The following is a 20,796-nucleotide window of genomic DNA, read 5'->3' on the forward strand; positions in this document are numbered from 1 at the left end:
TGAAATATCTCTTGTCTAGGCAGGTAAAATTAGTAACTCTATGTTTCGTCTCCATTTCTTAGGCAGGAAAATGGGATTAATCTACAAGTGTCTCGTGTTTTAGACGATCCTGTATCACATCTGTGGTTTTCTACTGCTAAAGGTAGAGCAGAGATGTGAGCATTAGCCTGTAACGTGACCCGCCCCCCCCCGCCTGTTGTTGCATCACACGGAGCTGGAGCGTAGCTTGTGGGGCAGAATTCATCAGTGTCAATGTGCTGCCCATCGTGCAAACACACGCTCTGCTGTCCTCTGTCACGGTTGCCTCTTTAAAGAAAAGATTGCAAAAATATAAAAATCCGTGTGTCAGTCCCCTGGTCAGTGACAGGGGTGTTCTGAGTGTGGCTGAACATGACACGACTCGTGGGAAGGGGAGGGAGCGCCCGGGTGCGCTGGTTTGGGGTGGCTGGCCCTGGGGAGCCTCGCGCTTTCACCAGCAGAAAGGCTTTGCTCTGCCAGCCCTTACGAGGTGCTGCAGGCTGAGAAGTTCTTGTGCAGCAGATGTGGGACTGGATGAAAAAAGCCTGACTGAAATGATAGCCGGACCCTTCCACGTTGCAGGGCAGCCTTGAGCAGCCTGCTGTTCTGGTGCATCAAAACCGCAGCACAGGGTTTGGGGCGTGTTTTTAATTTGTTTCAGGCCGCAATGTCAGCATATCCACAGCAAGTGAAAACAGGATGAAACCCAGAGGTTTTCTATCTCAAAAATACCACCCAGCACCACACTTCTTGTAAGAATAGAGGTTTAGCATTTACAGCAGCTCTTTCAGACTGTTCTCCTTTCGTTTCCTCTTTGCAGTCTCTCATCCTTTCTGCACGGCTGCTGGAGTGCAGAGAAGGGAGCGGGAAGGCAGACAGCAAAGTGGTTACTTTAACAGAGACTACTTGGTTTTTTTCCTGGTCTCTAGATCTTGGCTATTGCTCCTACATCTGTGGAAAGAGCTGACTTAGGCCAAGCTCTCCTACCTCTACTATGCAACAGACAATGTCTGGTGACATTTTCTAGCTCTGCAGTAATTCATTTGCATAATAAACCGGCAGCTCAAAAGTTGGCTTGTGCCAGCTGGGTCTTCTTGAAATTCAACAAAAAATTAATTCAAGGTGCTACTGAAAAAAGAGCATCTCCTGATCTCACTAGGAAGTCAACCTTTCCAACTTTCTCCTAACCCCAGAGCTTCCTCCTCTCCCCTTCCCTTCGGGAGAGGTCTGCGCCATGCTCCGGGTGCCTGGCGCTGCCCGCCGGTTTCGTGCCTTCCCAGCCGCTCGCATCCCGCCGTGCAGGCGCACAGGATCCAGCCGGTCGTGAAACCGCGCCCGAACCCGCCGCCCGGGGCGGGGAGCGGCGCCGGGCTGACCCGCGGCGCTGGGAGCTGCCGTGCGGCTGCGGCCGCCATCCGCTCCGGGCGCGATCCGCTCCGGGCGCGATCCCTCCCGCGCCGGCGTTCCTGGGACGGCGCCGTTATTTCCGGGGGCTCGCGGCGGCGGCGGCTCCCCCCGGCAGCGCCGGCCCCGCCGCGTCATTCAGCGCCCGGCGCCGTCCCGGCGAGCGGCGGCGCGGGGCCCCGTCCGGGGCCCGTCCCGCAGCGAAGGGCTAACGGAGCCCCTGGGTGCAGGCCGGGAGCCGCGGGGCCGGGCCGGGCGGGCTGCGGACGGCGAAGGGCGCGGGGCGGCCGGGGTGGGGCGTCCCGGGCCCGCCGGGCGGCCGGGGAGCCCCCGCCGCGGGGCAGGCCCGGCCGAGCGGCAGCGGGGCGGTGCCGGCGGCGGTAGCGGCCCCGCCCGGGCAGCGCGGCGGGGGGGGCGGGGGGCGCCGCGGGCCGGACACGACACGTCGCGACAGCCGCGCTGAGCGGCCGGGCCGGGGGAGCCGCCGCCGGGTCCCGGTCCCGGTCCCGGCCCCGGGGAGCGCGGCCCCGCCTGGCGAGCGCCATCCGCTGCGCTCCCGGCGCGGAGGATGGACCAGTCGGTCGCCATCCAGGAGAGCCTGGCGGAGGGGGCGACGTGCCGGATCGTATCCTTCGCTTCGGCCGTGATTTGCGCGGACGGGTGCGGGGAAGGCCGGGTTCCCCCTCTTCCCCTCCCGCCCGCCCGCGGGGCTCCCGTCTCTCTCCGCTCTTCCTTGACCCTCAGCTGAAGGCGGTGCAGGGCGTCCTGGCTGCTGGGGAGAGCGTGGAGAGCCGGCTGCTGGGCCTCGTGGAGAGCTGTGGAGAGCACGCGTAGGTGCTGGAGGCCGTATCGGCGGGATGCCTGCACGGGGAGGGAGGGCGGGGTGGTCCTGGTAGGAAGAATATCTGCAGAAAAGCCAAGAGCTCTGCAGGCCTCTTAGAGGCCTTGGAAACCGCCTGAGAACTCCTTCCTATCCCAAAGACTTTCTACCGAGGTGGAGTCCAGCAGGGCAGTGATTTGAAGGGCGTTGTGCCTTGGCATTTCTCCTGCTGTACATTATGGATGGTTAGTGAGAAAAGCCCAGGCTCTGGAGGTTTTGGTCTGGCGCGTTTTGCCAGTAACATAAATACGTTCTTATTTAAATGATGGGGTAAGCACGTGGGTGGGCTCATGGTCGAGAAGTTGCTTTGGGGTTTGCATGAGGCTGCGCTAGCAGGTGCTGCTGGATGGGATGGGATGGGGTCTGTCTGTACCTGCAGAGATGCTAGAATCGAGGAGGCATTACCTCCATGTCTGCTCCGTGCTTGCAGGATCTATGTATACACTCACCGGCGGATGGCCATAACAGCTGAGGATGTCTGGCTGGAGAAAGTTATCCCGATCACAGAAGGGTTTGCAGTGGAAGAAGGTACTAACACACTTTGGTGGCTTAGTGGCCACCTCCAAAGAAGGGGGTGAAGGGGTTTGGAGTCCGTATTTTGTTGTTCTACTTAATGAAATTTGGGATCTATTCAGCCTTCACGTTTTTTCTTCAGTTTGTAATCCCTGGTGACACTTGTGCATCACATGGCATAGCTGGAAGGGCCCTGCTGGATTAATTGCTCTGCAATCCAAGCACTCCGTGTCCTACCCAGCACTAGCCATTGCCTCCTACCCTGGCGGGTTTGTTTTGCCTGTCTCTGTTGGCACGAGGAGTATGTGGGGTTTGAGGAACTTACCAAGCTCGTGGACCTCAATGTATCTACAAACCTGTTACTTAGCTTTGTAACTGAACTTTGTTTTGCTTTCACAGTTGTACTTGACAGTGACCTTCATGTCATCGGTGAGTTCTGTTGTTGCTTTAATGCCTGTGTTACAGGCGTTCCTGGGCCCTGCACCAGCTACAGTCAGTGAGGCAGGAATGGGGACTCTTGTGATCAGACTGTTGACCGGGGGAATCTTGTCTTGCTGCTGTTGGGGAACTCGGTGTGCTGTTTGCCATGATTCGGTTCATGCTAACAAGTATTGTCACCCCAGTTCAACCAAAGGAACAATTTTTCTAAATGCTTTTAAACTGCTACTGGAAGATTACTTACTGTCACTGAATGAGCAGGATAAAAATTATTATAAATGCTGATTTTTATATTTTTAAATGGCATTCTCATGTAAAATATGGAAAAGGACCATGATAAGAAGGCATGGGGAGACTTGTTGCTGAAGTCTGCATGCATGCACGCACCAGCTGCTGTAGAGTGGAGAAAATGCTTGGTTTCTGAAGGCTTGTCAGCACTAACCACAAGAGCTCTTCTTCTCCCAATGTCTTTAGGCTCTGACGTGACTATCCAGATAAGTTCAGAAGATGATCGACTCACGGTGCGGTTGCCTTTTGGTTCCCACACGCGCACGTTCCTTCAGGAGGTCAGCAGGTGCAGCCCAGGTACGAGCTCTGTCCTGTGCTGGATGTGACCCGCAGGTTTGGTGGTGCGGGTGTTGGCAGTCTCGGCTGGTGTGTTGCATTCGTGCATTTCTTCTCCGTGTGGAAGAGCAGCGTCGGCCTCTCTGCTGCTGAAACTTGCACAGAACTGTAATGATTGGCACGTGTGATGATACTCCATCGTCAGACAGCTCAGCAGAGCTGTTCAGCATTTTGGCTGAGCAGATGCGAGTACTGTGACAAGTCACCTGCTGCTTGTGCGGTCCAAAGGCCAAATCGAAACTCGTTTTGAGCCAGTGCTGTGAAAGACCAGGCAGAGCTCCTAAGGCAGCAGATCGCTTCGTGTCCGCCCGCCCTGTTCTCCCGTCGTTCTTAGCCGCCTCCCAGGCGGACGCAGTGTGGCACAGTATTCGCGGGTGGCGGCCGGCGCTGCCTGCTCGGGGCACGGCCGCGCGGGTTCCGGCTCGCGTCCCTCCCCACGGTCGCGGTCATCCCGGCCCCGGCCCCCGTTTCGGTCGGAAGGGACTCGCCGCCGTTCCCGCTGGGCGGCCCCACGGAGCTTTGAGCGCCTGGACCGACCCCCGCGGGAGACGCGCTCGTAGCTGCTGCCGCGGCTGCCTGCGGCCATGCCGGGGGCGCCCGCGCGGCGCTGGGCTGCGGCGCTCCGGCTCCCGGGGGCGGGCCGGGGCGGGCCGGGGCGGGCCGGGCGCTGGGGCCGGGCGGGCCGGGGCGGCCGGCGGCGCCGAGCTGCGGCGATGTCCGCGGGCGGGCGGCCCCGCCGAGGTGAGCGCGGGGACCCGCCGGCTCCCGGGGCGGGGCGGGACGGGACGGGACGGGACGGGACGGAGAGCGGGCGGGGGCAGCCCGGCGGGGAGCGGGGCGGGCGGGGGAGCCTCGTTGCCCGCTTCGTCGCGGGCCGCAGCCCCGCGCCTGTGCGGGGGCCGCCCGACGCCCAGCGCTGGCCCCGGGCGCTCGGGCAAGGCCCGGCCGCCCTGCGAGGGGCGACGCCCGCGGCTCTGCGGAGGGGAGGCCGGCGGGGCCGGGGGCTGACCGCCCGCCTGGGGCTCCCGGCGCTTTGCAGCGCGGCCGGGCGGCGGGAGCCGGCGCGGGGCGAACGGCGCGGCCGGTCTGGGGGCAGCTCGCAGGCACAGCTCCCCGCTGCCTCCGGCGTCCCCTTTGCGGGCAGGTAAGTCGCAGGCAGCGGGAGCAAAGCAAATCGCGCAGGTACCTCGGGAGCAGAGCTGCCTGCGCCGCCGGGGCTCTGTCAGCGGTGCCCCATCCAGAACCCAGCAGCCTCCAAGTATCCCGGGCGCTGCTTGCGAGGATCGCCAGGGTTTCTGCGGCTTCGCTAATCTGGCGCCGCTCCTCTTGCCCTGCTTGCCGCCCCTCAGCCGCTGCCGGACTCTGCTGGGTCGGTTGCGCTCTCTTGGCGCGATGTCAGCCTCTTCCTCTTGCGGGGTGGATGCTTGCTGCACATGCCGAATCCCCGCGGCCCCCGCTGCCTGTTGCCGTTTCCCTCTTTGCAAAGCGCACGTGTGAGAAGATGCAGAGAGCTAAAGCAACTCCTGGAAGCCGGTGAGGGATTCAAAATCTGAATTACACCGTTTCTAGTTTACCCACCTTCATTTAGACTGGGCTCCTCTTAATTCATGAAGGCACAGTTCGGTATTGCTGGCATTCCTTCTTTTTATTTCTATGTTTATCAGTAGTGTATTAAAAAAAAAAAAAAAAGGGGTGAACTTTGTAACTCCGGTAACAGCACAGCATGGGTTGAGCCAAGGTAGGGATCTGGGAACGTTCCCTCAGATACGGTGTTTTAACTTGTAGCTTAGACTGACTGGGAGAGACTTGGGCATATCCACGTGCTTAGGAGGAAAAACATGCTGAATGAAACACAGCCCTGGCTCCTTTGTTGGTGTGTTTTGTTGTGTCTGGAGCACAGTAACACTCTTTGAATGGTAAGCTCCTTGGGAAGTAGTTCTATCAAATCATGCCTTTGAGCTTTGTCGAAGTTGCCTTTTCAAGGCTTCATTGTGTTTTTCTTGAGTCAGAGGAGTCCAGGGTTCTCTCCCCACCCCACCTTGTATCAGCAGAAGAAAATGCTCTCTGCCATCACTTGGGGTCTTTTGGAACATAAATTGATATAGAATGAGGTTTTGTCTGCCGTTTTCCAGGAACAGCTGTAACTCATTCTGTCCTTAGATGAACATGCGTGCTGAGTTAGCAACTCTCATATGCAAATCAAAGCACATTTAAGTACTGTGTAAATACTGCTGTTTGCTAGTGGAGTGATATTAGTTCACTATATCTTCTGTGAATTAAGGCTGGCTAATGAATGAGAGCATCTATAAAGGGATTTAAATATGCTTTAAATGTGCTTTACCTTGTATGGTTTATGTTTACAATTTCGGTTAAAACCCCTGTCTAAAATCCTATCTGTGTGCATGCATCTGCAGTCACAGTCACAGCTGCAGCCTTGCTTCATTTGGAACAGCGAAAAGAACAAACGTACTTCCCTCCAGCCTGGGGTAGTGCGGTCCTGCGTGGACTGTTGCTTACACTTTCATTAAGGAAGGAGTGGACTGGCTAAGTGATAACTAAAGGCAAGGCTAATTTAATTCTCCCTTTTGAGCACTAAGCATGGATCCTACCTTATCCAGAAGACATGATACATTTTCCTGCTGTAGAACAGTACTATAATGTCACTGCGCATTTTTAACAAGAACATCTTTATTACTGCTTAAATCTCTCTTAACTGCAAATCCTGTCTGATTCAGGCCGTACACATTCTGCTGTTCTGTAACCTCTGCACATAGCTCTTTATTTCTGTGCCCAGTTCAGTTATTGAACAAGGTCATCATCTTGCTAAAATATTCCACTTCAGATTGCTAACATATAGATCCCTCTGGCTAGAGCAATCTGTATCTGGATATAAATTTATCTAAAGGAAACAGCCCTTTTCCAGGGCTAACCTCTTTCGCAGGAGAATCCTACCTAAAAATGCTTTCTGCTAATGAGGTTAGAATGCGAAAGTGTGATATATGACTGTGATCTTTGGATCACGTAGCAGCTGTGTCAGCAGCAGTGAGCAGGCACACAAGTCTTGCCATTCTAATGCCGTCTGCGTGCTGGCAAGTGGCATCGTCCTATATGGGTAATAAAGCCTGAACTTCAGCTCCCTTCCTGTTACAAAAGTAACAGTTGTCCGTTCAAGTGAAAGTTCAAGTTCGTTCTTGTCACTGTCAAGACACATTGCACGGTCTTTATCCAGAGAACTTGCAGAGGCTCAAGCAGCACTGGTTAAGTACTTAATGCCTATGGAGAAAATTTACGGCTCTGTCCCGGCTCACCGAGACCACGCTTTGCAGTGCATCTCTGAACTGCGTATGCTCCTGTTCAATTCTACGTGACTTTGGCTGTGTGATCTGTAATGAGGTTTGAGTCACGTGCTCTTCTGCAACCAACCTCTGATAAATCCTCTTACACAGTCTTTATTCTCAGAGGGCTCTTGGGCAGAAGAGGTTTTCCAAGCTGAGAATAGGGCCACTTCTTGTCAGCTTGTTTTATTCTGAGTGCTTAGGTAAAGTACTTCAAGTTCTGTTTCTGGTGTGCGCTCTTGTCCTGGAGAATGTGCTATGACAGCAATAACATTTTAATTTTTCTGGATTGTGCTCACTGAAGGAGAAGCTCAGCTGAATGACTAGAACCTTATAATCTTAAGAACAATTTCTGTATCATCATTAGATTTGTGTGCTAAGTAGCATAATCTTGAGATTGCTGTTTGTGCATCTTAAACAATGAAACCCCCATGTGGAATCCTCTTTTTTAACTGCTACTTTGCCGCTTGTAGGAGCAGGATGTCATAACTGAAACAAAATGCTGAAAGACTGGTCAAATTTTGCTAACGTGGTGTGGTGTGTTTAGTGTCACACCTATATTTAGTTATATTTGCATGGTAGCCACCCTGTTATTTTTTTAGGAACGTGCAGTTTGCATTGAGGCACTTGTTTCTGCTGAGGTATAGTGGGTTCATATGGTGACTCTGTACTGCACTGCCTCGAGAGGGGAGGCGCTTGTGCTTTGCTATGTATTTGCAGATAGGTAGAAACCCTTTAAATGGTAGTGTGGGTTTTTTGGGTTCCCCCCCCCTTTTTCTTCCTTTCTTTGTACTTCCTGTCTTGCTTCAAAAAGGAAAAACCTGTTATTAACATACATTTTTTGGACTCTCAGGATAAAGCCCTGGATTTTGTGCTGCTAAGTCCTGGTTTGGCTTAGCTGTAAGGAGAGCCAACAGCAACCTGCTCCAGCAACGAGCAGGCAGCATACAGCAGTTCTGCTGCTCTCCACGGCCGCACGGCATGCTAGCGTCAATTCTTCCTCTAGAAGGGAAGCTGCATTGTCACAGAACGGTTCTGTCAAAATAAGCTAAATCTATCAGATAACTGAAAGAGAGACTGCGGGGCACTTTGTTTCTCCACACAAATCTAAATTATATTCTGCTTACAGATTTTTGCCAGTGTTTGCATAATTGTGTTGATAAATTAAAGATCACTTTGTGTTTAATGTGAAACTTTTTGTTTTTTTCCAGAAATGGTTGGCTCTGAAGGTGTCAAACAGAATGGAAAAAAGCTTGCAGTTAGTCAGAACCGGGGCCACGACAGCACCGATAAAAGTGCTCCCAGGTATGGTATCTCTCTTGCTTCTTGTATAGGTTTGGTGAAGCAGTTGAAGGGAGAGTTGTGCCCATCAGCCCTTTGTGGAAGGTCTAGTGAGGAGTAAAAGTGGTGGCAATGTTTCTTTGCCAGTTTAGCTATGCCTCCCCTCCACAAAGGATCTCTGTATAGTGACAGTAAATACATATAGCACCAAAGGTCTGGGTACTTCTGGGTGATTGTGTACGGATGGAATGAACTGTGGTGGGCAAATTCTTTATGCTTTGATGTCTAGAGGAGGAAAAGGAAAGCGCAGAGAGCTTTCTGTCTGGGCTTCCTGGTTTTCAGCTGGAAAGCGAGTGGGGAGGTTGGTCTCTCTGGTGCCAACGTGTGAGGTCTGTGCACACACCAGTGCTCGAGCAATCTTGCGGCTGCATTATCTAGTTCCATCTGCTGGTGACCGTGTCGGTTGCAGTCCCCAGAGGTGGTGGGACCTAGAGCAGAAGTTGGTAACTTTCTGAGAAGAGAATCTGCAGATTCAAGTTAGGAGAGAAAAAAGTTCTGCATAAGCATGCTCTCAAAACTTTAGTGGGAATTTCAGCACAGTCTCTCAGAGACAGTCCTGCTAGTCCCCTATTTGGGCATATTTTTTGCTGTTTAGTGGGAGGGGACCTGCTAGCGTTGTTTATTTTGAATTCAGAGAGCTTTGGCTTAGGGCCACCATGTCTCATAGATACACTCTTAAAACGTTACAGTTTCATTTTCCAGTTCCCAGGACTTTGTGGACCCTGCTGCATATCCTTCGAAGTCTGTCTGTGTGCTGTCCTTGGCACTGGTGTGCAGGTTGTTGACCTTAAATTTATACCATCCACTTGCTTGTGGGAACTCCCAAGCTGTGGCATTATTACTGTTCCAAAAGGAGTTTGCAGAGCCATGAGATAGTAAATAAAAACACCTCTACCTCCACCCGCTCTACGCTGCCTCCTTTCTAGGCAGAGCTGGGAGTTTTTCGCCAGAAGGCTTTTTAAACAAACACAGTTTTTCATTCTTCTGCTGAGGTCAGAAGGGCTGAGCAGAGGCAGCAGGAGATGAGATTTGAATCTCCTTGCTCCAGGAAGCAGGAAAGGTGTACAGGTTTTGTATCAACATCCAGCTGTGAGTAAGGCCTACACTGAATCAACAGGCTGCACCAGGTTAGTGAAAATCATTTGTTATTTCAGTTAGTTAAACTGGTTTTATCTAGAGATCTGAACCGTTCTAAGAAACGCTCATTGCAGTCTTGTTTGCTTATCTCAAACATTGATTATCTATCTTTACTGAAACAGGCAGATAAATGCGAATCAAGTCCTCGGTGGCAGAAATAAGCTGTTTAGGGTGTGTATATATCCTGGGTTTCATCACGCAGTTTTGTTTTTGTTTGCAGGCAAAACAAACTCAAACCTGAAGTGACAACTGAAATGATACGGTCCTCCAGCGTAATGGTTTCAAACAAGGCTTCAATCTTATCAGAACCAAAGTTTGGACTAAGAGATACTATGGTTAAATCTCAGCTTGTACAAATGGAGGATTCCTACACACACATCCAGAGCTTCAGGTAACGATCGTTCCTGAGAAGAACTTATTTTGGTGGGGAGTAAGTTAGTTAGTATAAGCTGTCAAAATAACTCATGTTTGCTATTTCATCTAGTATCCCTGCAAATAGGGAATTTTGTAGAAAAGTATGATCCATACTTTCCAGAACAGCTTTCTTTCCTCATTTAGGCGTTAGCAGAGAAGAATTTCATTCATGTCTCTGTCAAGGCTTGCCTCATGGTTCTTGTTGAGAAAATGGCCTTTTTGAAATGACTTTTTCCTGTGCTTATTTTGGACTGTGTCTGGAAATGCATCAATTCTGTGCACCTTTGGCCTTCTCTCTCACTGCTTCTGTTCACTACTTATCCATGTAGTTGTTCCAATAAGCTCACAAGAGCTTGGGTGAAAAATATAATTAGGACCAAAACTGTACCGTGGTTGAAATCTTTTTATGCATGTCATTCTATGAATTTATCATTTCGAACTGCTACTGCACAGCTCTAGTCTTTTTTTGTTTTTTTTAATACTATATGTAAAAATGTGCATCCTTCTGTAAAACATGTCTGCAAAGATGTTACTGTAATTAAATCATTTTAGGGATTTAAACTTTGTCACATTTTCCTAATTCCCCCCCTGGAAACATGTTACTCCTAAATAGTTATACGTAGTATTAAGTACATAGGTTAACAATAGTGATATTTCCATCAGCTCTACAATTTGCAGCTCTGGGATTTAGTTAATTTCTTTGCAGATTTTTTGTCGGAACATATAATGTGAACGGTCAGTCACCCAGAGAAAGCCTCCGGCCTTGGCTGAGGTGTGATGCTGAGCCTCCAGACATTTACTGTGTGGGGTGAGTGTCTCTTTCTGGCCCAGCCTCCCAAACCTTGCTGTGGGTTGCTTACTTGTGAATCTGTAGCATGGAGGTGTTCAGCCAAGACACCACAGCTGAGGAATGTTTGCATTGCCTTACTCCATTGCACAGCTTTAGAGTGTGTGTTTGCATAGCCTGAAAGGGCTGTTATTCTGGTAGTGTTTGGACTCTCTGGCACTGCAGTGTTACAAAATCTTTAATGCCATTCAATTTAATACTAATAGTAATTTAGCTTTACATTTAATATACCTCTAAAATCAGCATAACTGAGTTTCAGTTTTCAGTTGTAAATTTAGTGAGTATAAATTGATATAGTACTTTCCCAGAGGAAAGGGCTGGAGAGTTATAAACAAATGCATGCATCCATGGGTTCCTTCCTCTAACACAGTTTCCAGGAGCTTGATCTGAGTAAAGAAGCCTTCTTTTTCAATGACACACCGAAGGAAGAAGAATGGTTTAAAGCTGTAACTGATAGTCTTCACCCAGATGCCAAATATGCAAAGGTAAATGTGGCTTTTGGGGAGGTTTGAGTGTGGAATCATTTTTCACTTGGGCCTCTTTTCCCTTTGCTTTTTCTTGTTCTCAGTTGCGGTGTCTTCCAGAGGCTCATTGCAGGCTTTTGCTCAGTCAGAAGTGCTCTGAAGGTGAAGTAGGTAGTGTTGCTGTGCAGGGTGCCGAGGCAGGGGGCAGGACAGGAGACCAGAGCTAGGCATCCACGCATAAAGGAAGCTCCTGCTGTCTTGGGGGAAAAGAATAGGAAGTATCTTAGTTTCTTCCATGTCTGCCTCCACAATGCGTGGTGGAATGAGTTGTGAAGGTATCTTGGTAGGAATACTGCTTATGTTTTATCTCCTGCTCCTTAGGTCTGCTTTGTCTCTTGTCACTGTTGTTGAAGGAAAGTTCTTTCCATGTGCTGTGCCTGTGCTGTATATTTTGCTTTGGGCTTCAACTTCGTTTACTGGGGTGTTGGTCCCTGGCTCCTTCCTGTGCTGTGCTGCTGGAGTGCCTGTGTACTGTGAGCCCAGTTGGTCCGTCGGATGAGTCTGGAACTCTCTTTTTCTTCATCTGTATTTTGGTGACCCATGTTCTGGACTGGGGGGCGATGTGCCTTCTCTCATCAAACCTCTCCCGTTCTAGTATTTAATGGGACAGGATCTGTTTTTCAGGTGAAACTTGTGCGGCTTGTGGGAATCATGCTTCTGTTGTATGTGAAAGCAGACCTTGCTTTGAACATCTCCGAGGTGGAAATTGAGACTGTGGGAACTGGAATCATGGGGAGGATGGTAAGAATGGCAACTGTGCATGAGAAGGGATGAGATTTAGAAGAGCCCTGGAGAGCCCCTCTCCTTAGATGCAGTGGTTATTCCTCCAGCTAAGGGATGCAGCTGCCTTTAGAAGCACATAGTCTTGTCCCTGTGCCAGCTCAGGGCGTTGCTAGAGGGAATTGCCATGTGCTCGCAAAGGCTCAAAGACCTTGAGGGAGAATCTTCTCTGAAGGCTTTTTTTTCTGATTGCATGTGCTGGGCTGTGTGGGGCCTTGCTCTTGTGATTTTGATGCTGGCTGTGATTTTGCCCAAAGCAAATAACACAAGGAAACATGAGTAGCAGAAACATGTCTATCCAGATTCGTTTTCCTGAGGAGGACTTCCTGGCCTCTTGCCATTCCACACCATTGGAATGAAGTCTGTGCCCTTTGAATGTAGTTTCTGTGAACATTGCAGCTATAACTTGTCAAAGGTATTTTTGACCAGCTAAGCCATGCGCTTCCTCCTCCATTTGCAATTTTTTATGGTTTGTGTTGAAAGATCCAGTTTATTGCTAAACAGGTTTCAGGACTTGCTGAAGTAACTGATGAGCTCTCTTACTGATTTTAATTTCCATTTCCTTTTGTATTAGCTAACTGCTGAATTACAAACTGAGTTCCATTGCTTGCTGTGTGCAACCCTCACACGAGTTACTGACTTGAATTCATGAAGTAGTTATCACTAATTGGCATTTTCAGCCTTTTCCTTCCTCTGGAATTAAATGGTCTGCCTCAGTGTCTTCTGGCTTGTCCACTGCTAGTAACTCATTTGTGGATTCATCTGTTGTGTAGAAGCTTCTGACCAACGTCTTTGTCTTTATCTTTCAGGGTAACAAAGGTGGTGTTGCCATAAGGTTTAAATTCCATAACACTAGCGTGTGCATTGTGAATTCTCACCTTGCAGCTCACACAGAGGAATATGAGCGGAGGAACCAGGACTTCAAAGACATCTGCTCTCGGATGCAATTCTGCCAGTCGGATCCAAATTTGCCCCCTCTCACTATTGGCAAACATGAGTATGCTTCTTGTTTGACTGTGTGAATCACTGCATGTGGCAAGGAAGAACCTTATGAACATACTAGGGTGTGAGGTTCTCTCAGCAGGGATGTGAGAAGGGGTGCCCAGTGATCTAATCATCAGCCTGGAAGGGCCAGAAATGCTTTACCGTAACCCTGGTTTTGAGAGTGGTCACCTGTACAGTTCTGACAAGTCACTTGCCTTCTTATGCTCTTCCAGGCCTTGTTTTATTTTCAAGCATGAAGTGGGAATGGGGCAATAATATGCATCGATTTCCCCAATGGGTTGTGGGATTTAGTCAGTGTGGAATATTAAAAGCACCGGTTATTAAGAGGTAGTGACAAACATGCAGAACAGGAATTAGAAACAGCAAAGGTAGAAAATGTAGCTTCTCTTTCAAGTTTTCACTCTTAATTGTCCTCTCTGATGGAGAAGCAGACACAGCATCCACCTGATCATGTTGAGATTAGAAAAGCTCATGCTCGCATTAGATGGTTTAAGGCACTGCTGCAGAGCTGTGCTTCCAACTCACGGCCAGCTTGTGTTGTGGACATCTTTAGGCCTCTGTGCAGACTTCTGGTGTACATTCTCTTTCAGTGTGATCTTATGGTTGGGTGACCTCAACTATCGGCTGGAGGAACTGGATGTGGCAAAAGTGAAGCAGCTTGTAGATGAGAAAGCATTTCTAGAGCTTTGCCAATATGACCAGGTACTGATGTCTCACCTACCTGCAGGTGGTGCTGAGGGTGCCAGTTAGAAACTGCATGCATACTCCTTAGCCTTCTCAGTGCTGAACATCTCCCTTTTAGCTCATATGAGAATGGTGCTTGAGCTTATTTAAAATTTTTTTTTTTGTCTTTTTTTCTTTCGTAGCTAAAGAGGCAAATGAATGCAAATGCAGTCTTTGAAGACTTTACAGAGGGAGAGATTTCTTTCCAGCCAACATACAAATATGATGCTGGCTGCGATGACTGGGACACAAGGTACGGTGATTGCCTCATGTGATGCTACCAATGGCTAATGTTACCACTGAAGGAATTAAAAACAAAGCCAAAAAGAATTGCAGATCTAATGGCTATAAATAGGAACAGTTCTGAGATTATTGCTGGTCCTCTCCCTTGGCTCCAAAATCCATCTCCAGTTTACATCTATTTATGTTGCTTTTCTTCCACTGCTATTTGCCAGATATTCCTAATCTTTTTCCCAGGAATAATCCCTTGGGTTTCCTCTTAGTTAGAGGTGTACAAAATTAAGGAATCATTTCATTCTTTTTGTTTGGTTTGGGTTTTTTTCCCAAGCAAAATTTTTAGGATCTTTTATTTGCTGATATCTGCTATACCTACTCAGGTAAGACCAGCGAGGGTTCGAAATGGTGCATTTGTGCTGTCTGTAGCTGAGTGCATTCTCCAAGAGACTGCGAGAACCATCATTCCTGTAATGCACTACACAGAGTGGCTGACATGTTCTTAGTAAACTGGGAACATTGGCTTCAAGTGCAGGAATGAAATCTGTGCAGCAGTCGGTATAAAAAAAAAATAAAGTGTAAACTTTAAATGTAGAGCCTGAGTTCTTATTTTTCATGGTTCTTATGGTCAAAAGTATCTCCAAGTATTGCTTTGTATGTCAATTGTATCAAAAGAACAAAATAAATAATTGCATCTTTGAAGAAGTAGAAAGTAAAGCATGATACAGAGATACCTAATAGTAGACAATGAAACTTTTCATAACTACTCAAAGAAACTGTGGAAAATACAACTTTGATAGAGAACTAGCTCCAGGCCATGTGAGGAAAAGAGAGTCTCTGGGAGAGCCGTATTCTGCCTTGCATTGTTACTCCACCTGAACTGTGCCTGGAAACTGTAATTTTTACCTCTGTTTTAGTGAGAAGTGTCGTGTTCCAGCATGGTGTGATCGGATACTCTGGAAAGGGCAGAACATTGCTCAGCTGAGCTATCGCAGCCATATGGCTTTGAAGATCAGTGATCATAAGCCAGTTAGCTCTGTGTTTGATATTGGGGTAAGTACATCAGTGCTGAAGGAAATAACTCTGCTGACCTCGTTGTCTGTGTGGGGAGAGGGGGGGAAGGAGGAGGGAGGTTCTCCAGCTGATTTCCCTCTCCTCCTGCTTTTATGGCATCCACAGAGAACAATGGCTTAAAAGGTGAGCTAGATAAGATACTGAGATAGGATTGTTGTTCATAGTAAGCTAGGGTTGTGTTAAGCGATACTTAAGTTAAGCAGAATAATGCATGAATATCTGTAGGTGTTTTTTCAGAAGTGTTCTTTTGCCTTTTTTCTTATTTTCCTAATAAATTTCACAGAAACTTGCAGTGCAGGAATGCTGCATCATTGACAACACAGTAGTGTGTTGTCAAACCTTTTTTTTTTTTTTTTTTTTTTTTTTTTTTTTTTAAAAAAAAAGGTTGATCTAGTGCTGACTGGGTGACTCTCTTGCTACTTATGGCAAGGTCCTTTGCTGTTGGACCCTGAGGAGAGTGCTCCAAGTGGCTCTGTTCGTTACATGTGTTGTATACGTCACTGTGCTGCTAAAATCAAATCACTTCATTATGTTTCCAGCCGTGTTACAGCTTTCCTGCAGAGGCACAGTAAATGCCAGTTGGTGCAGTGTGTGTCCTTTTCAGGTGAAGGTTGTGAATGAGGAGCTCTATCGAAAAGCCTTTGAGGAAATAGTGCGCTCCCTGGATAAGCTGGAGAATGCCAACATTCCCTCGGTGACCCTCTCCCAGAGAGAGGTAGGGTATGTTCATGTACTGTGACTCGCTGGAGAAACTGAGCAACCCTAGACCCCAGACGTGTATTCCAGTGGTATAAGATGGATTGTAGACCCGGGGGTCCGGTTCCAAAGAAGTAGAATATTTTGACTTCTAACTGTTCTCTGTTTACAAGCCCTAGAAATACTTGTTTCTGTTTAGATGCAGGTAAATTCCATTCACAGTACCAGGCTGAAATGTAGGCTATGTTACTCCCTGAGGTGGGGAGAGAGGGAGTAAAGGGGTAGTTTGTGGCCCTTGCTCTGACTAGTTCTTTGAAACATAAAATGTAAAATCTGAAGGATTTGGAGAAGGTCACAAAACTGGCATTTGCTTTGTGTGTTGGGGACTAAAAAAGATAAGCAAATGAGACATTTGAGGCTACAGCTATCTTGTTCTCAAGTTTCATTGAGGTTATTTGAGGGGAGCATTTGTTTTAAAGGGCCCACTGATGCAAAGGACTTTAGCATCAGAGTAAGCAAACGTAATCCTTTGTAATCCTGGAAGAGATGGGGTGCGGGAGCAAGAGGGTTAATCTGGGTATCTTGCTGCTTAATGATTAAACTACAGGACAGGAATTGCTGCTGGTGCTTGGCAAGGTGGAATTGGCTGATGATGTTGACTGACATTTGTTTCTAGTTCCATTTTGAGGATGTTAAATACATGCAGCTGCAGGTAGAGAAGTTTACAATCCGCAATGGACAAGTGCCCTGCCAGTTCGAATTTATCAGCAAACCAGATGAGGAAACCTACTGCAAGGAGTGGCTGATTGCTAATCCCAGTAAGGGCTTTCTGCTATCAGGTGAGCTCCTCGTTGTTCATCTCATGTTAATGAGCTCATATTGTCACCTTCTGGCTTAGTTCTCTCTGCTATTTTGAGAATGCTATGCCTATTTGCAGGCTTATTGGTTTAATACCTTTTTTAACTGAGTATGGGTTTTTTATCATCTTCCGGCAGATGCTGAGATCACAGTTGAGTTGGAGGTGTTTGTTAATAAATCAACAGCTACACACTTAAACTCTGGAGAGGAAAAACTTGAAGATATCTTGGTCTTGCATCTTAACAGGGGGAAGGATTATTTTCTATCTGTAACGGGAAACTACTTGCCAAGTTGCTTTGGGTCTCCCATTCATACGCTGTGTTACATGAGGGAACCGATCCAGGACGTATCAGCAGAATCCATTCGGAAACTTGTGAGTTAAAGACAAGATTCCCTTCCGAACCCACACGAACCATTAAAACTAGATGTTAAGTCCTGTTTATTGCTAAAGAGCCTTCTTCCACTTCCCTGGTCCATAGTCTGAGAATGCTGATACAGCTTGTGCTCTCCAGTGCACCATCTTCACACCTTGCATTAGTCCTTCACATGGATGAACCAACCCATTTCATATAGAGAGCACTGAAAGTAAGATCCCATTTGCTCTGCCTGCACGTTTAAAAAAGGCGTGCAACTTCTAAACGTAGACCTTTTCCCCTGGAGCCTTTGGCTTTCTCCACATTGAATGGAGGTGTGTGTGTATATGTGAGGCATGATGTAACATTTCTGTAGAGCTGAGCGTACGTGAAGCGTGCTTATGAGAGCAGCTTGTTTATTCTGTCTGGACTTCTGATACAAATGTGCCGGTTGTGCTAATCTTGTATGAAGACTGGTGAATGAAGCTGCACAGTTTCTTAACAAGTCTTAATTCTCAGTTATAAGCTCTGTGAAGCATTTTTGCAGAGTTGAATAAGAACTTGGCTAGCTACCTTTTTTTTCCCTCCCCTCCCCACACCTCCCGCTCTCAGACCCTGATGCCGCTAGAAATGAGTGATGATGCTGTTCAAGCTGAAAAGCCTATGGACATTCCAAAAGAGCTGTGGATGATGGTGGATCACCTATACCGCAATGCTTCCCAGCAGGTTGGCAGTGTTTGTACTGGAAACACAAAATAATTTCTTTGCATTAGGTTTAGTTTTGAAGAAGATACTGGTAATAGCAATCATTGCTAACTGTGGATGTTTGGCCAATGGTAGAGATAAAGGACATCTGTGATAAGTGATCCTGGTGTCCCGGTTGTGCTGTTTCGTGATGGTGACCTTGTCTCTGTGTGGAATGCATCAGCAGCTGTCCTTCTGCATTGCTCTCTGCTGCTGTGCCACAACCTTACTAGAACTGCTCGTGGTGGGCTTTGTGCTGATAACTACCGATTTGGAGAGATTTTTCCAGCCAGATTATAACAACATTGCTCTATTTACCCAAATAACTTTTATTTTCTTTGAGACTAACGGTCTTCTTTGCAGGAGGACCTGTTTCAGCAGCCAGGCCTCAGGTCAGAATTTGAGCAAATCCGAGATTGTTTGGACAAAGGAATGCATGATACCCTCCGTATCCTTTTAGACTGATGTCTGGTAAGGCTCACTATGCCTTAGTGATCAAAGCTGAAAAAGATTTTATCAGTCTTCTGTGCTCCACCATGGTTTTTAAATTACCGTCTCTCATCTCGGGGTAACCGAGATCTGCAGTTCCTCGCTACTCCTTGTCATCAGTACGAATGCCTCTGCTAAGTCCTTGCGATCTTGATGAATGATTGTTGATGAATTATGTAAGTGTCCGACTGCCAATGGCAACAGCTTGCTATGTGGGGTCAAGTGATTTAAGTCAAAGCTGTGAACAATAGGAGGAGTTCTTGGAGACCTAAGCAAAGATTAATGTTTCAGCAGAAGTACAACCAAAATAGATCACGCTGTGCTTGCCTCTTCCTTAACCGTCTTTGGATCAGTTGGCAGCAACCACTCTGTAGCAGAAGCCCTGCTGCTCTTCCTGGAAAGCCTGCCGGAGCCTGTCATCTGCTACAGGTCGTACAGCAGCTGTTTGGAGTGTGCCAGCAACTACCCGCTGAGCAGCCAGGTATCGCTGGCTTCACTGTGAGACTGTTTCTGTAATTCTGGAGGGAGGGGAGGCAAACTGTTTTATGCCAGACCAGTAACAGGCTTTTGCTCTCAGAAACTTAATCATCTGATAATAGAAAGGATCTAGAACTGGTGCTTCTTGGTTATTAAGAGCTGTTAGTATTTGCAGACAGGGTGGTGTTGGTAGTAGAAAGAGCTGCTAAGCCATTGCCATATCTTCAATATAAATGATGATGGGTTTTTTTTTTTTCCCCCCCTCAGATCATCTCTAACCTGCCAGGGTGCCATAAAAATGTATTTGAATATCTAATGGCATTTCTACGAGAACTACTGAAAAATTCAGGGAAAAACCATTTGGATGTGAATATTCTTGGTAAGGCAAGCAAAATAACCATTCTGTTCAGAGGGGCTTTGCGGTTTGTGTAACAAAACACATTTCTCCAAAGTGAGCGCAGTCATGGCCTCTACTGTTTTGAAGCATTTACTAATGAGCAAACAGTCCATAGAAAAACAGTCATTGCAGTAGCCTGAAAAAAGTTGTGAAGTGACTCAGAGATGCATAGGTCATCAGCTTTATCTTACCCCATTCTGAAGCCAGGCACTCTCTCACTTTGACTGCTTGGGGTTGGTGGAATTACCCTCGATACCCTGCTGCTGACGGGCTCTTACTGTGTGTCTCTGTGGCTTTTTTTTTTTTTTTAAATGCAGCTAGTATATTTGGTGGCTTGTTACTTCGACCTCCTCCTGGACGTCCTACACCTGATATGACTGAAAAGAGGAAGGCTCAGCAATTTATCCATCAGTTCCTCTTGAGAGACAACAATTCACCATGAATTTCAGATGCAGCTAATCTGATTGTTAGATATCAAATTACTGTAAAAATATTTTTTTTGTACAGTATACTGGCTTTTTCTTTTAATATCACAGTATTTTATACAATCTGTTGCTTTTTGAAGGTGCAGATCAGGCAGTTTGAATCAGGTGTCACTGTTTAAGCTGTAAAGTATATCAGAGTTCTAAATAAGCTGTATGTAGACAAGCAAAAATATAAAAGCCGATATTTACACTGTATTTTATTTAACTTGCATTAAAACTCAGAATTTTTAAGTCCTTGTTATTTAAATAAAAAAACCTCAGTGCATTTTTCCAGCCTGTCTGCCCATTTTCGATGTTGGCTGGCTTAGGCTCTTGGTGCGTTGACAGTGATTTAAGTCACGCTGTGGAAGGCCTGGAGCAGCCCCCTGCCGTGGTTTAACAGTACTGTGCCTTGGGTAGCAATACGGATACGTTACATGAATCGCTCTGTGGCCTTCCACTCCCCACTCGTGTAACGTTTCGAGGCCATGCAGCAAGGTGGACCTGTGCTCCAATGGGGGTAAGGGACTGGCCTGCAAGAAAATGGGTTTATTTTAAAAACGCGCCGGCTGGTGCCTTCAGTGCTGCGTCTGGTGGGAAGGGCGTGGAGGGGGAGGCGGGTGCTGCTGTGAGGAATGGAGGCCTCCACCCCAGCCGCTGCAGCTCTAGCCGCTTGTCTGGACTTTTTTGTGCTTGCGCACTCAATTCAAAGGAGACACTCGGCAATTTTGTATCTTGATGAAGAGACTTTGAAAACACCGAGCAATGCGTGAGGGCGTTTGCTGTCTGTCACTGGGCACCGATGGCTGGTGGCGGCTGCTGTCTGACCTGTCCTGGGGGGATCCCCAGGCTTGTTTTTGAAAATGCTGAGGTAAAAACGCACATGAAGGAACACGTCTCTTAGCTTTGAGTGCTCTGCTTTCAACTTGTGCTAATTATGGAAGAAATGGCTATTTTTTCTGCCGCGTAACTTTATTTCGACGCTATAAATCTATTTTGACGCTGGCTGTGGCGCGTGTGCGGCATT

General features: G+C 47.8%; 1 protein-coding gene across 3 annotated transcripts; it reads left to right on the forward strand.

The window, feature by feature from the left end:
- Nucleotides 1-1,927: 1,927 nt before the first annotated feature.
- On the forward strand, nt 1,928-20,055 carry INPP5B (inositol polyphosphate-5-phosphatase B). 3 transcript variants are annotated; one of them, XM_076357253.1, is made up of 22 exons: nt 1,928-2,047; nt 2,173-2,252; nt 2,733-2,830; nt 3,215-3,244; nt 3,728-3,838; nt 8,424-8,517; nt 9,911-10,081; nt 10,811-10,912; nt 11,322-11,436; nt 12,100-12,216; nt 13,065-13,252; nt 13,851-13,962; nt 14,127-14,236; nt 15,135-15,270; nt 15,896-16,006; nt 16,664-16,826; nt 16,983-17,218; nt 17,811-17,924; nt 18,306-18,390; nt 18,785-18,912; nt 19,176-19,287; nt 19,623-20,055. In XM_076357253.1, the coding sequence occupies exons 1-22, from the start codon at nt 1,991-1,993 to the stop codon at nt 19,745-19,747; spliced, it is 2,595 nt and encodes an 864-aa protein (XP_076213368.1). In that variant the 5' UTR covers nt 1,928-1,990; the 3' UTR covers nt 19,748-20,055. The 3 variants fall into 3 exon arrangements, with proteins under 3 accessions (XP_076213368.1, XP_076213369.1, XP_076213370.1); XM_076357254.1 differs by having other exon boundaries at nt 16,694-16,826; XM_076357255.1 differs by lacking the exons at nt 1,928-2,047; nt 2,173-2,252; nt 2,733-2,830; nt 3,215-3,244; nt 3,728-3,838 and adding an exon at nt 4,572-4,618.
- The last annotated feature ends 741 nt before the right edge of the window (nt 20,056-20,796 follow it).

Source organism: Aptenodytes patagonicus, chromosome 21, assembly GCF_965638725.1.
Source record: "Aptenodytes patagonicus chromosome 21, bAptPat1.pri.cur, whole genome shotgun sequence".
In the NCBI taxonomy this organism is placed as follows: domain Eukaryota; kingdom Metazoa; phylum Chordata; class Aves; order Sphenisciformes; family Spheniscidae; genus Aptenodytes; species Aptenodytes patagonicus.

Bases quoted from the DNA above. Each gene is read 5' to 3' on its own strand.
- INPP5B (XM_076357253.1), top strand. From the start codon at position 1,991: ATGGACCAGTCGGTCGCCATCCAGGAGAGCCTGGCGGAGGGGGCGACG. The intron at 3,839-8,423 runs GTACGAGCTCTG...GTTTTTTTCCAG, and splicing joins GGTCAGCAGGTGCAGCCCAG to AAATGGTTGGCTCTGAAGGT. The intron at 15,271-15,895 runs GTAAGTACATCA...TGTCCTTTTCAG, and splicing joins GCTCTGTGTTTGATATTGGG to GTGAAGGTTGTGAATGAGGA.